Source organism: Rutilus rutilus, assembly GCF_951802725.1.
Source record: "Rutilus rutilus genome assembly, chromosome: 20".
In the NCBI taxonomy this organism is placed as follows: domain Eukaryota; kingdom Metazoa; phylum Chordata; class Actinopteri; order Cypriniformes; family Leuciscidae; genus Rutilus; species Rutilus rutilus.
This window is the reverse complement of record NC_140225.1, coordinates 24642953-24659545: the sequence shown is the minus strand read 5'-3', so window position 1 is coordinate 24659545 and position 16593 is coordinate 24642953. Positions and strand designations below refer to the sequence as shown.

At 38.0% G+C, this 16593-nt stretch overlaps 1 protein-coding gene across 1 annotated transcript in view; it reads left to right on the top strand.

The window, feature by feature from the left end:
- epas1b (endothelial PAS domain protein 1b) overlaps nucleotides 1-16593 on the top strand; it is a 52207-nt gene that overhangs the window by 14677 nt on the left and 20937 nt on the right. The window contains exons 2-6 of the mRNA XM_084390924.1: nucleotides 976-1166; nucleotides 6542-6693; nucleotides 7914-7998; nucleotides 14646-14758; nucleotides 14841-15043. Of these exons, the coding sequence (XP_084247050.1) occupies nucleotides 976-1166; nucleotides 6542-6693; nucleotides 7914-7998; nucleotides 14646-14758; nucleotides 14841-15043 (744 nt within the window). The remainder of the gene's footprint in view (nucleotides 1-975; nucleotides 1167-6541; nucleotides 6694-7913; nucleotides 7999-14645; nucleotides 14759-14840; nucleotides 15044-16593) is intronic.

The window sequence follows — 16593 nt, the reverse complement described above, 5'->3', positions numbered from 1 at the left end:
ACTAATTACGCCCAGATCAGGGCATTGACCAGATTTAAGGGGATAGTTCCCCCAAAACTGAAAATTAGCCCATGATATACTCACCCTCAAGTCATCCTAGGTGTATATGACAATCTTCTTTCAGAAGAATACAATCAGAGTTATATAAAAAAATGTCCTGGCTCTTCAAAGCTTTATAATGGCAGTGAATGGCTTTTTCTGTTTTGAAGTCCATAAAAGTTCATCTATCCATCATAAACAAACTCCACACGGCTCTGGGGGTTTAATAAAGGCGTTTGTGTAAGAAAAATATCCCTATTTAAAACTTTATAAAGTAAAATAACTAGCTTCCGGCCAAACAAACACACGGATTTCACTAAAGTCTAAAGCACAATTTATGCGAGTAATGCGACGTTCTGCTGATATTTACGCTACGCCATGACGCACTGCACTACTTCCGACGACACAAGTTGTGTAAGTTGCACTTTAGGTGCAAGTAGACAGCGTATGTTTGTTGGCCGGAAGCTAGAACTTTACTTTGTAACGTGTTAAATATGGATATTTTTCTTACATAAACGCATCAATTCGCTCCAGAAGGCCTTTGTTAACCCCCCGGAGCCGTGTGGAGCACTTTTATGATGGATGGATGGATGCAGTTTTATGGACTTCAAAACAGAAACAGCAATTCACTGCCATTATAAAGCTTGGAAGAGCCAGGACATTTTTTTATATAACTCCGATTGTATTTGTCGTAAAAAAAAATGTCATATACACCTAGGATGACTTGAGGGTGAGTATATCATGGGCTAATTAACATTTTTGGGTGAACTATCCCTTTAAGGGAGAAACACATGAGTGAAAAATGTTAACTTTTCTTTGGGATTGACCTTCAATTATTTTTACGAAATATTTTTTCTTACATTTTTATAACAAAAAATCAATTACAACAAATGGAAACATTTTTATCTCATGGTTTCATGTTGTTCCATATTGTAGGTGCAGCTCAGAGCGGCGTAAGGAGAAGTCTCGTGATGCGGCGCGCTGCAGGCGGAGTAAGGAGACGGAGGTGTTCTACGAAGTTGCCCACCAGCTTCCCCTCCCACACAGCATCAGCTCACACCTGGATAAAGCATCCATCATGAGACTGGCCATCAGCTTCCTGCGGACACGCAAACTCCTCACCTCAGGTACATGTCCAAATGCACACGTGTGACTGGGCTGAATAAACATAGTACTGTACTGTATTTAATCATAATATGTAATCATAATAATATGCTGCCTTTGGGCATCACAACATTGATTTGACATTGACAGAAACTATTGAATTTAGTTTTAATGCACTTTATTTTGTTAAGACCGGTTTTTATAATGATTTTTTTCTATCTGCCATTCATCAGTCATCTTTTTAATAATTCCTATGTTTCCGTTCAATGTCGCAAATGTAACATTTTGCATAAAACATTTGTGAATAAAGCAGTGTTTCCATCCCATGTGTTCAAGAGAACAAAAACGTCACTCCCTGGGAATTTGGCACAACTGATCTGTAATAAAAATGGAGGTTGCTGCTACAGTACATCACAAATGACTTGCATCTCAGAGCGCGCCGACGAAACGCAATACACGCTGTCATGTTATCTTGCATTCAGATGCTGGTATTTGAGAATGCAATTGTGGGATTCGGGGAGATCCCAAACGCTTCTGGGAGGCCGTTATATTAAATCATTCTGATGACAGACTTTGGCTCAGGCATTTCAGAATGATCAAACCAACATTTGAGATTCTTTGCATCCAGTTACATCCACTGTTGAGGCAAAGTCATGTGAGGTTTTTGTTGCACATATTCTGTAATGTTTCCATCGTAGTTTATGCACGTCCTCTTATCGGATGAATTATTTAAAAAAAAATTCAATTGAGCGCTTATGATTTTTATGCGCATTTTTAGAATTGATTTGCATCTTGCTGTTTCCATCAAGCGTGTTTAAAAAAAAAAGTGATATCCTGAAATACGCATAAAAATAGGTGGATGGAAATGCAGAACCTGATTTTACCAAGTGCAACGTTCCTGGATCAACATTCCAATCAACCAATCAGATTTGAGGGATACATTTACAGTTTGTCAAGTTTAGACTTACAACCAGAGTTAGGTGCTTCTACATCATTTCCCTCTGATTTTAGGGATGACTTATGGGGTTTAGGGGTAGAGTGGGATATGGTTAGGATTACATTTTGGGACAGGAATGTTTTTCCAGGATCAACAAAATATGTTTAAACTAAAATATTTTGCTAACTCAGCAAAATCAGGACGTGCGATGGAAACAGCTACTGACTGGTGCATGTTACTACAGTTATATTTGCAATTTGATAAATAACGGTTATCAAATGGGTGACTCCACTGTTAGCGCAACATCACAGATGTCACGTCAAAGTAGGAGTCGCTTTGCAAATACACACTCTGATGATAATCAAATGCTAAACCTTTAGTTTGATCTTTTATCTAGGTTCACTTATGAGGAAATGTCAGACTGCATTACGGTTACTGTTGTATTATACAAATGAGGAGGTGCTTTATATAAGGATATAATTGTGTTAGTGAATATTGGACCTGCTGTAAGTCTGTCTGGGTTAATTATCTTTAGCTGTAGGTGTTAATCTTATAAATCAAAGATTGCATGAATGAAACAATTTAATGAAAACCTACAGAGTATAATTAATAATGGGTACGGTAAGCTTCAAGAGTGTGTGATTTTTAAAGTGATAGTTCACCCAAAAATGTAAATTCTGTTATCATTTACTTCCCTCATGTCGTTCCCAACAAGTATGGGTTTCTTTCCTTCTCTCTTCCATGAAACGGAAAATGAGAAGTTCAGCATAATTTTGACAATGCTCCTTTTGTCCTGGATTCTAATTCAGACTGCCAGATTCCTAAAAAGGGTATAAAAGAACTATAACAGTATCATAAAAATCCATACAAGTTGTGCACTATGTTTGCCAAGTCTTCTGAAAGCTTTGTGTAAGAAACAGACTGAAATTTAATTCTGAATTTATTTTCTGAAAATATTTCAGTCCACCATAGCATTCAAATTTCATGAAAACTTTCTGCAAAATATCTCGTTTTGTGTCACTCAGAAGGAAATAAAATCATGAGGGTGACAAAATGATGACCGGATATCCATTTTTGGCTGAACTACGTTTTATAAACCATGTGTATGACCGAACCTGTGCAAAATTCCCTTTATAAAGGGTCTAGAGTCCGCGGACACATATTTACACTAAGTTTATTTTTTTTATAAATCCTGATTTGTGTCTGGAAAATTGCGTACGCACATTTCAATGTGCGTTCGCAACATTTGTACATCAGGCCCCAGGTCTTTTGAAAGTTTCTTTGTCAAAAGCAGGTATGGCAAGAGGATGTGAGCGTGTTCGTATTGTTTGTGTGTCTTGATTTATAAAATTAGAATCTCCGGAAGCTGGACAAAGGAGCTCCTGCATTCGACATTCCGTTCTGTATTTGCAACAGACACTAAAAGGACAGGGATCACAATTAATACGCAGTTAGAATGCAGCATTGGCTCGGTTCCTTCAGTTTGGACTGTTGGACTTGATGTGACTTGACAGTCAAATGCTCAGGTTCATGCTACATGCAGAAATGGAAAGAGAGAAGGAGGGGAGGGAGGGGAAGAAGACATTGAAAAGCAGCCGTGTCAGTAAGAGATGGTACATCAGATAGTGTTATCAGCAGGTCTGCGAGCTCTGTGCTGGAAGCCTGATTGGTGCTTTCTTTAAGGCTGGCGCTCTCCATCGCAGGCCAGCCAAAACACAGGCCAACCCTGGCGCCGCACATCCATCCATCCCCCTCCTCCTCTCGCCATCACCCTACCCGTGCTGAGGGTGCATGGGAAACACCTTTTTTACATAAGATCCACACTCCCACTGCACTGATGCTTAGAACTGATTCAGTCATTCACTTGATATTATCTATATTCGCTCTTTTCGCCCATGGGCGGCTCTAAAAATGTGTTCTAAAATAATGGTTGACAAGATATAATCTCATTGAAATCAATGACTCACCATACTACCGTGGTTAGGATTCTTTACAGTCTCAAATAGTGTTACAACAAAACATGATCATTTCATAGCATTTTGGATTTGATGTCGTTTTAGGCTGAATAGGGGTGATTGTTGTTGCATTTATCAGTAAGAGGCTTTAAGATGGCATTTCTTCTAGTTAATTCTGTTCAAAATTCAAAGGTCTGTAGATTTGTGTTGAAACTAATTTCTACAAGGTTTTGTTTTTTGTGTTGTATTTTTGTGTCATTTGGTGTTGTGTTTTTGTGTCGTTTGGTGTTTTGTTTTTGTGTCGTTTGTTTTGTGTTTTGTCTTGTCGTTTTTGTTTTTGTGTCATTTGTTTTGTTTTTGTGTAGTTTTTTTGTGTAGTTTGTTTTGTTTTTGTGTCGTTTGTTTTTGTGTCGTTTGGTGTTGTGTTTTTGTGTCGTTTTGTTTTTGTGTCGTTTGTTTTGTTTTTGTGTTGTTTGTTTTGTGTCTTTTTTTGTCGTTTGTTTTGTTTTTGTGTCGTTTGGGGTTTTGTTTTTGTGTCGTTTGTTTTGTTTTTGTTTCGTTTGTTGTTTTGTTTAGGTTTTGTGTCTTTTGTTTTTTTTATCGTTTGGAGTTTTGAGGTTTTTTGTGTCTTTTGATGTTGGGCTTTGTGTTGTGTCGTTTTGTTTTTATACCTTTTCGCTCCATATTATGTAAAGCAAAACATCTTGTAATCTTGGTGGACTAAAGAGTTCCCAGATGTTCTGCATGATCTTGAGATATCAATAGTCAATATTTCTACAGCTCAGATCATCATTTGCCCTTGTAGATGCGTGTCTTTCAGCAACCAATGCATTCAGATTAGTTGACTTCTCTTCCAGATGATCAATTTCTGCAACCCCAATTTTGGGTGCAGTTTTGTTTCATCTCAGAATGAAAGCCTCAAGGCAAGAACCCCTTCAAAGACGTAACTCTAATTCTCCCGGGGCCACGTTCTCTAGGCTCGGCTCAAATCCAGCCCTGGGCTCTCAATGGGCCTTGAGAAAGTTTCTTATCTGGAGGAAGCACACTGGAGCAATCTCAGGCTTCCGACCCCCCAGTGTGGAGCCGCTCTGTTCTCCGTGTCCTTGTCCACTCCACCTCCCGCCTGAAGCTCTGCCAGATCTACTGCAGTACTGGCAAACCAAAGTCTGGCACACCGTCCACATTTTAGTGGCGGTATTACCAACCGGTCAGGAATTTAGGTTTTTCCAAATTATCATTTGACTATCACAATTACTATTTAATTTTTTTTTTTTTTTTTTTTTAAACAAGCAATCATATATTATAATTTAGTTATATATATACAGTGGGGTCTACTAGTTAATGCAATGCGGTTCTTATTTGACATCACTCAACATAAGAGTTACAATAAAAAAAAAAAAATGTTTCCAATGATCATTTTTATCAAGCTTGTACAATTAATAGGTCATTTTCATTGCCATCTAAGTGAAATTACTGAACTTAAATATACGAGCTTGATAAAAATGATCATTTTAGAAGAAAATTTCAGATGGCACTTAGATGTTTTTGCATCTGAACAATTTTTTTTTTTTTGCATCAGAAATTGAATACGCTTAGAGTATGTACTAATACAGGGCAATGCAAATATACATTATACTACAAAGTTTTTCCAAAAGTGCGTGTGATCTCCGGATAAGCATAACCACAAATATTGTCTTTGATTGCATAACCCCTTCTCATGTGTTTCTCACAGATGTGGGTTTTCCACACACAGGGTAACAGCTGGAGTTTTTCTCTTTAAATTGAAATGAACAGATTTGGTGCCATCATACAGCAGGGCATGTGGGTGTCTGTGTGTCCGTATATGTGGGTATTTGTAGTGTGTGTGTGTGTGTGTGTGTGTGTGTGTGTACACTACAGGTTTATAGTACATTAGTCAAACATTGTGGGGACCAGCCAGCAATGGGTACAAAAGCTTATAAATCATACAGAATGAGTTTTTTTGAAAATGTAAAAATGCATAATGTTTTGTATGATGGGTAGGTTTAGGGGTCAGGTTAGTGTAAGGGGACAGAATATACAGTTTGGACAGTATAAAAACCATTACGTCTATGGAGAGTCCTTACAAAGATAGCGAACCAGACGTGTGTGTGTGTGTGTGTGTGTGTGTGTGTGTGTGTGTGTGTGTGTGTGTGTGTGTGTGTGTGTGTGTGTGTGTGTGTGTGTGTGTGTGTGTGTGTGTGTGTGTGTGTGTGTGTGTGTGTGTGTGTGTGTGTGTGTGTGTGTGTGTGTGTGTGTGTGTGTGTGTGTGTGTGTGTGTGTGTGTGTGTGTGTGTGAAGCTGAGGGCAGTGACAGAAGGGAGGTCAGTGTTGTTGGGAGGGTTCAGAGTAGCAGGATGAAGTTGCTGTTGTTTATTTTGGACGTCGGTCAGCCAGGGATTTAAGAGCCAGAGCAAGACTAGCGATTGTGCACACACTCACACGCGCACATGCATTCTGAAACTCTCGTGTTTGTGCCTTGTTGCAGGCTGCGTTCCTGCCACAGAGACGACAGATGTAGACAGACTGATGGACAGTTGGTATCTGAAGTCACTGGGCGGCTTCATTACTGTGGTAACATCAGACGGAGACATGATCTTCTTATCAGAGAACATCAGCAAATTCATGGGTCTCACACAGGTGAGTATCAGAGGCCCAGCAACGCATGCAGTGAAAGGAATCACTATGCGGACAGATAGTCACCTTTAGTCACGTTATGATTAGTTGTTTGTCTGTTGAGCATTCAATTCCACTGGGTTCAATTAATCTTAGGCAGACGAGATGCCATTATTAACCACAGCACAAGCCCGTTTCCTTCCAGCACTGTATTGGAGGAAGGATGTGTCACTTTTTCGGACCCTTACAGAAGCTCTGGGATTTATCTCCTGGCTGCCAATTGCTTCCTTACACATGGCTGCTGTTTTGAAGAACTGTGGCCTGTTATCTATTTCTTATCAGATAAATGACCATTATAAAAAAGATCAAAGATCCATAATGTTTGTGAATCTTACAAAACTTGTCAAGAACATGTACAGGTCATATTTCACCATAAAATATAAATACATACAGTATGTAAAACTAGCAATTCTCAGTACTGTAAAATACAAAGTGGTATATTATGTAAAAATAGTGTACATTGTGTCCGTATTTGTTTTTAATTTATTTTTAAATATGTTATTGTATTACAGTATTTTTTTACTGTTATAATATAAAACATTTACTGTACTATAGTAATAGGAACTAAATTAGAATCAACCTTGAAAATAATGGGAATTACAAGAAGTGTCAAGATATTTTGAGGCAAAAGGTCATTAAAATAATCTAAATAATGAATCACCGAGTCTAAAGTAGGCTTAATTTTCTTTATGCAAAATATAATTCATGTTGTCACTGCTGATCAGAGGTTTGGGGTTGTTAATATGTTTTAGTGTTTATGAAAGAAGCCTTTTATGCTCACCAAGACTTTATTTGAACAAAAATACAGTAAAAACAGCAATATTTTAAAATATTGTTATATAAAATATTGTTTTCTATTTTAATATATTTTAAAATGTAATTTATTCCTATGATGGCAAAACTGAATTTTCCGCAGTCATTACTCACATCTTTACTTCATTGTAATATGCTGATTTGGTGATCTAGAAACAGATTTTATAAAAGTTATTTATAAAAGTTACATTTATAAAAGCAATATAAAAGTCTTTAGTGCCACTTTTGATCACTTTAATATGCCCTTTATGCTGAATAAAAGTATTAATTTCTCTCAAACAAAAAATCAGACCCCAGACTTTTGACCAGTGGTGTTATATAATGAGAGCTTTCATGAGATTTACCCATCATCAGCATGTCTTTCTCTGTAGGTGGAACTAACAGGGCACAGCATCTTTGATTTCACTCACCCCTGTGACCATGAAGAGATCCGCGAGAACCTCAGCCTCAAAGCCGGTATGTCACTTTTCTTTATTCAGCCTCACTAGTTTCAAATCCTGCTGTACAGTATGTTTTTCATGACCCTGTTTGTTCCAAAGTTTGATTAAACCATTCAAATATGAGGAAAATATTCTAAATATGAGTGAAGATCAAAACACTTAACTTGGTTAAGGTATTATTATTACAAAATTATTTGGCAAAAAAGGCAAACTACAGCTCCAGGTTTTCTTTTACTATGCAAAAACATTGACAACAACATAATGAGTTATTAATATTTAGTTGGTTCTGTCTTGTTTTTGCATGCGTTTATAATTTCTTTGTATGACAGCCAGATCCAAAAATTATGTCTGCACTATTTGACATGTTTCATTGCGTTATCACAAATATAACAATTGACTCCAAGAGCAACTACGCAATATCAGCCAGTCAAATAGAAGAAGATAAATGGAGTAATATGGAGAAGTCCGCCTATATACAGGCCCTGACAAAAAAAAATCTGTTACATTTCTGTGATGTTTTCATGGAAAAATCTGCATGGTAAAATTTGTTACTCGGAACTAGAAACATGATCAGTTTAGCCAAAATAGTTCTTCAATGAACACATGCAGATGAGTAGAACTTTTGAGAGAGATGGAGATGGCAGAAATGTACTTTGACTACATGTGTGTAAATCGCAAGTTTTTAGAATTTTCAGTTTGTCTTTTCATTCGGTGAGAAGACCATGTTCGGTTGAGCAGTGTCATTTTCCTGATAGTCATTATAGTTTTTATTAATAGTTTAAATTCGTTTTTATTTTTTGTATATTTTTCATTAAAGGCAGGGTAGGTAGGATTTATAAAAAATTAAAGATCCAAATTTGTTAAAACTTTCTATATATATCAATACATAATTAAAATGTAAGAACTCTGAAAAAAAGAGTATAAAAATCAAGTGACTCTAGACCGTTTAATCTGTATTAAACACAGCTCATTATTTCGATTCGGGACGAATCAAAGGATTGGCTTAGGCGACTGTCACTCTCTCGCAACCATGGCAACCACCCTTTTGCCACACAGCACCTGCCCACTTGCGCGCGACCGTTTGATTTGAGGAGTGCGAGAGGCACGGAACCTGATCACACCTCCGTCCAGTAGATGGCGGTAATGCACTATGTTTGCAAGCTGCCAATAAAATCTATCGAAGAAGAAGAAGAAGGCACTGAACCTAGGAATACCAAAACAATGGCAGAGAAAGAGCAATCTAAAGTGACATGATGTCACTGCATGCTCCTTTCCCTCCGCTTGTCTCAGGGCCTTTTCAGAATGTTTGTAAACAATCTGCCGGGTGGCAGAACGCGAGCGGCTTCCACTGACTAACTGAAGAGATCCAGCCGGCGACTGCAACAGTTACAGTTAAAAACATTGTTGTTGATCAAAGTTGAAACGATGATGAAAAAGTGTTGTGTTTGGGGTTGCGCTGCCAGATATACAGCAAAAGGTGTAGGGTTTTATCGATTTCCTGTGGGTGAGGAGGTTATAGCAACTGACCGTGAGACTCACGCAATTGTATGAGGCGCCACGTAGGATTTAAATCAAACTTCGCTTATCAATACATACATAACACACGTGCATATACACCTATAAATTACCCGCATATACATATACTATTGGATGTTCAAAATACATATGAAATAGCCTACACGTGCACACTAATATGAAATTCATAGCAATGTTAGTAATAAATGCATACACTTGTGAATATTGTATATAAACTTGACGCACGCATAAATACTCGCATACATAGCCTACACAACTAAAGCATGCATCCACGTTTTATTTTGTATGCGCGAGTGTTTTATGGATGTGTATGCGCATCGAGTTTATATGAATGTGCGTCTGTGCGAGTGTTTATAGGTGTGTCTGCGTGCTGCGAGTGTATATGTATGTGCGAGACGAGTGTTTATAGGTGTATATGCATGGAAGTTTAAGTATTTATAGGTGTATGCGTGCGTCAAGTTTATATGTAGCCTATATGCAAGTTATTCACAAGCATTCATTACTAACATAATATGTATTGGTATGGATTTCATATTAGTGTGCACGAGTATTTCAAATATGTATTTTGAACATCCAATAAATGTATATGCGAGTAATTTATAATTGTATTGTGTTATGTATGTATTGATAAGCGAAGTTTGATTTAAATCCTACGTGGCGCCTCATACAATTGTCACTTTTCACACGCTCTCACTACACATCCATTTTCTCACGCAACTTACCTAAATGTATATTCCTCATACATAATATCGACCAATCAGTGTTTTTCAACCGCGCAAAGGTCGATATAACAGCTGGAGAACAATTGTCACATAACATTTACCTCAGGAAAGCCATTTAATTACCATGATAGGCTATATAGCACGTTATTTTGGCTAGAAAAAAGAGCTATAGAGAGTATTTTGCTAATTATGTGTAGGCCTACTATATTACATATTTATCATATTTTTTACTTATATCATTAAACACAGTTGTTATTATGATAAAAAAAATGCATTATATTTAATTAAATTTTTTTTTTTTATTACATTTTTACTGTTGACGGTGGGCCTCCTTTCCAAGCAATTTACTAGCGTTGTCATAGGAACGCTTTGGCTTTTGCCACCCGGAAGAACGTCTATTACTGTTGTGACGTCATGGTGAATTGTCGTAGCGGTTGGAGTCGCGCGTTCATGTGTTTTGGGGGCGTGGCTTTGGAAGAAGCACAGAAATGAGGGGGTGGAGTGAATGGAAATAATGAGATGTCTTTAAAACAGTCGTGAGAGGTCTACAGACACTCGATTTTGATACTTTCTTTTTCAGAGTACTTACATTTTAATTATGTATTGATATGTACATAAAGTTTAAACAAATTTGAAAAATAAAATTTTTAGACCATTTCTACCTACCCTGCCTTTAAGAATTTTTTTTGTAGTTTTGTTGTGTGTTTTAGTTTTTTAGTGTCTGCAGTTGTTATTAATTTTTATTTCAGTTTTAGTAATTGTGTGTGTGTGTGTGTGTGTGTGTATATATATGTATATTTTTCCCAGTTAACATTGATTTTATTTCAAGTAACAACTTTCTTTTTTTTAAGTTTTAGTTTCAGCTTTAGTACCCCTGCTGTTGAGTCCATTTCACATTTTACCAAACCAGGTTTATTGATACATTTATTCCTTTTGAATGGACTTTGGTGCAGTTCGCTGGTGCTGGAAAACCGCATTCACACCAACCAAACAGACCAAACTCTAAATTACCAACCAAAAGCTCTAGTGTGAAAACATCCAACATTTCAGAGCATAGTTTAGCATGACCTCTGCATGTAACATCTACTTCACACGCTTTCTTAAGGGCTTTTCTCCTTTATGCGTAAAACCACTTTAGTTCAAATCAACTTAGAGGAAGAGGAGCTGGAGCGAGTTGAACATATGTGCCTCTCAAGAAACTTTCTTATCGCTTCTATAAACAGACTTTCAGAAATACAAAAACAAGTATGTAAAGGCCTAATGTAAAGAAAACACATAGCTTCATAGGAGAGGATTAGCTATGTGAAGAAAAAACAATCATGCCTTCAAAAAACAGACACACAACCCCTTCCCCTTTTATTCTGTGTATCCTTTATTTGACCTCCACACTTTCATACCCCTCTCTGCATGCTACTTTCAACATCTCTCCTCTGTTAAGGTCAAGTTTCATTGTGCTTTTTCAGGTGTTTGCCACCTTCACTATGATGAAACTTTGCAGCACTTTGAGTTGGTAATTTTGAGAATGTCATGTGGTCGCGTGTGGTTAAACCAAGACCCTCTTTCGCAGCTGTTGATGAATGATTGACCAGCAGTGGAACTCTGACCTCATGGTGTCTCTGACTTTGTCGTTAAGGCTGAACTCATGGGCTTTGAAATATCTAGAGATTTCAATGGATAATAGATATTTTTTATAGATATGTAAAGGGATGGTTCACCCAAAACTGAAAATCAATCATCATTTACTCCCCTTATGTCATTCCAAACCTGTATGACTTTCTCTCTTCTGTGGAACACAGTGTTTCTTGGGGTTAGTTTATCTATTTTTTTTATTTTTATTCTGTTATTTACATCAGTTCCAAACCCATAAGACTTTGGTTAATCTTCGAAACACAAATTAAGATATTTTAAAGGGGTCATCGGATGCCCATTTTCCACAAGTTGGTATGAGTCTTTAGGGTCTTCATGTAAAGTTTGTAACATACTTTGGTTAAAATTCCTCAATAGTTGTGTAAAATAACCCCCTTTTTACCTCCTCAAAAACAGCTCTGTTCACAGCGACCCGTTTCGGTGTATGTCTCTTTAAATGATAATGAGCGACTGCTCACCCCACCCCTCTCTTCCATGGGGCGTGTCGACACAAGACACAAAGTGCTGCTTTGGCAGACAGTATACAAATGGCTGAGGGGGAAATATGCTAATACGGGACAGTCTGTCAGCGGTTGTGGGCGGAGCATGAGCAATATGACATCATATTGGTCAGAAAATCCAAACGGCTTGATTATTGAGTGTTTAGACATTTTGAGGATTAAAAAAAAAAAGGAGTGAATGGATTTTTTTCATTGTGTCCACACACTGCAAAGACACATTTATATGCAAACACCATATAAAAGTGAATTTTGCATCCGATGACCCCTTTAATGAAACCTGAGAGGTTTCTGTCCTTCCATTAAAAGTCCAGGTAACCAAAACCTTGAAGATCCAATAATGTCAATCGGTTCAATCCATGTTTTGTAATCCAAAAGGTAATAAAGTCGTCCTAAATAAGTCTAAATTAAATCTGTTCATCATACAAACTGATTGTATCTCTCTTCACAAGACTTGGATTTAACCGCTTAATCCATATGTGCTAGGCGATTGTCCATATGACTGTAGGACTGTATGATTTATGGTGAAGCACCCTTGAGCTCAGGAAAGACGCTATATAAATTAAACATGATTAACTATGTTTGGATTTAGCTTTCACATTTATTTGTATAAAAGCGATAATATCAAAAGCCGAAAGTGTTTTGGAATTTGAGAACCGGAAAAACTAAATATTTCTGTTGAGTTTAAGCTTCTGTATGCACACAAGAAGAATGCTAGGAATGTTTCCCTGGTATTTCTAACGTGTGTGTGTGTGTGAGTGATTTTGGGAACCAAAAACCTCCCCATTTGTAAAACTGGTTTACAAATGAAGTAATTAAAGGTTTTTTAAAAATGCAGAAAGTTTTATGGGATGGGGAGGGTTACTGTAAGGGGATAGAATATACAGTTTGTACTAGGGCTGCACGATATTGGAAAAAAATTACATTGCGATATTTTTTTCCCAACGATATATATCGCGATATTGCGAGCCATCAATCCAGGCTAAAGTCAATAATTACCATTCCATGTTATTAATAATTTCACTAATAAGCAATGCTTCATTACAAGTAAAAAAAAGGCCACTTAATATTTTATTCCAGAAACATATTTCTCTCAGAATTCGGTGAACGTTCTTCACAGGACCTAACGTTCTTCAGGTTCTAGGACCCGAAAAATTATGTTTTCTGTGCTGATTCAGTGACGCGTTCATGTAAACGGCACCTATAACCAGCAAAAGTAATGATTAATAATATGTAAAATATTGCGATGTGACATTTTAATTGTTTATTAATAAACAAGTGTTTTCTGTAAAGATTAAGTTGACAATACTGACTCGCGATCTTCGCAGCAGTGATCGGGAGAAATGCACTTTTCATACAGATTAGGCTATTTTTTTTTTTTTTTTTAATGGTTCTGTTTAAAAGTAGAGATTTCTGTAGATAATAGTAATATTTCTATTTTATTATTATTATTATTATTATTATTAGGTGTGTGAGGCGAGTAGGCTACCTTTTATGCTGAGTTGCGGTTCATGGATGATAGCTTATAATCTCCAGTTCAGGCGCTGGCTGCTATAGGCTATTTAATATTTATTTATTAAATCCAGGAAATTGGATAATGAAATACTGATTAAAATTAAGATACAATTAATACGAAACGAAATTCGTTTTAAAGAAAGGCTGTGTGCTTTCTGTTTGAGGTATCTGTGAAAGGTTTAAAGCAGTCTTTTACTGCCGCTTTCATAACGGTCGCGTCCTTAATAACATTGTTTTTTCCTCATAAATGCGAACACGAAAAATAAACGACTTTAAAAAAAAAAAAACATCCACAACTTTATAACACTCCAGCAAAGTAGCCTACCTCTTTTTGGTCAACATCCTCCTTTTTGTAGACGAAATAGGCTAGTCCCAAATAGCTGATTTTGACTTTTTTGCGGCGGATCCTCTTCGTAGCGCATTTTTAGCTATAGGATTGCCAGTGAATGTTGGCTGTGAGCGCGGTGAGCTGCGGCACAGCGAACCAATCACTGTGCAGGCACGCGGAACGCGTATGTCACCCCAGCAAAAAGCCATACAACAATCTCGTGTTTACTGTGTGCTACTAACGTTACCCTTCACATCGCATGTTCCGGCGATGTGACTATCGCTCATTCGCACATCGCGATGTCGATGTTAAAACAGAATATCGTTCAGCCCTAGTTTGTACAATATAAAAACCATTTTGTCTGTGGAATGTCCCCATTTAGAAAGCTAAGTAAACGTCTGTGTGTGTTAATCTGCAGGCATGGGAAAGAAAGGCAAGGAGCTGAACACTGAGAGGGATTTCTTCATGAGAATGAAATGCACAGTCACGAATCGTGGGCGTACAGTCAACCTCAAGTCAGCCGGCTGGAAGGTGAATAACTTCTCTTTTAGGACAAGCGCTGACCTGGAGTCTGGCTTTTTGTAACACATAAAGATAATGGTTGTTCTTGCAGGTCCTGCACTGCACAGGGCACCTGAAGGTGTGTAACAGCTGTCCCACACGAGTGCTCTGTGGTTTTAAAGAGCCGCCGCTCACCTGTGTGGTCATGATGTGCGAGCCCATTGCCCATCCATCAAACATCGACACACCGCTCGACAGCATGGCGTTTCTGAGCCGCCACAGCATGGACATGAAGTTTACTTACTGTGATGACAGGTAACTCCCCTCTCCAAACACACAAACCTGCATTCGGAGTACATGTGCAGTTTGAGTAAATTGTATTATCAATTGACACTCATTAATGGTAAACATAAACACATTGGTCCTATTTTAACGATCTAAGCATATGGTCTAAAGCGCAGGGCGCAAGTGCACTTAGGGCGTGTCAGAATCCACTTTTGCTACTTTAACGACGGGAAAAATGGTCGGCGCATTGTCTAAAAGGGTTGTCCCTATTCTCTTAATGAGTAATGGGTGTGTTTTGGGCGTAATGTGAAATAAACCAAGCAGAGTCGCATCTCCCATTCCCTTTAAAAGCCAGTTGCGCTCGCGCCATTCACTATTTACATGGCGGAATTTGCAAGCGGAAAGACTGAAAGCGTCTCCAGAGAGGAAACGGATCTGCTCGTGCGCGAGGTTAAAGTGCGCAAGCAGACCATCTACGGGACAAGCCGTATCATATCTTTATGTACACAATAATAATATTTTTATCCTTTTAATTTTAACATTTGGCATGTTTGTGTGCTGCTGCCCGTCCCTGTGTGTGTAATAAGCAGAGTGTATGTGCGTTGTGGACCCGCCTATTGGCGCATATTACTAATTCGCCCTTTAAATGACAAAAACAAATGTTGTGTCATTGACTTTAGACCAGGTTTTTGTTGGTCAATGGCACAGTCTATTTCAGTTGCCTCAAAATAACAACGTGCCAACAATGCGCCTGAACACACCTCGTGTTCAGACCAGCACGCCCATGGGCGAACAAATGGGCGCAAATGCATTTGCTATTTAAACTACGTGGCGCAGGACATGAAACTGATAACTGCATTAGGCTGAAACTAGCAGAAAACACTTGTGTCGCGCCTGGCGCTGCATTGCACAGGGTGTATGATAGGGCCCAATTCCTGTTAATGACAGGACATTTCTGATGCTACACACCATCAATAAAGGGTACTCTTAAGATACAAAAAAAAAAGTTCTAGCATAAAATTGCCTAGCAATTAATATTAGCATTTAAAGGGTTAGTTCACCCAAAAATGAAAATTCTGTCAGTAATTACTCACCCTCATGTTGTTCCAACCGCGTAAGACCTTCGTTCATCTTCGGAACACAAATTAAGATATTTTTGTTGAAATCTGAGCCATGTCTCACTCCTCCATAGGCTTCTATGTGACCGAAACTTGCTGGCCCAGAAAAGTTATTAAAGAGATCGATAATATAGTCCAAATGACTCCAGTGGCTCAATCTTAAGTATATCAAGCGACGAGAATACTTTTTGTGCGCAAAAACAAACAAAAATAACGACTTTATTCCACTTTTCATTTCCTTCTCTCTGGGCCTCGTAGTGTTTTTGCGCTGCGCGTCTGTGTTGCACGTCATCACGCATCACACACATGACCGGCGTCGGCCAATAGTGAGCCTACGTGGTGACGTGTAACACAGACGCGCTGCGCAAAAACACTACGCGAACCAACTAGAGGTCCAGAGAGAAGGAAATGAATAGTGGAATAAAGTCGTTATTTTTGTTTGTTTTTTGCGCACAAAAAGTA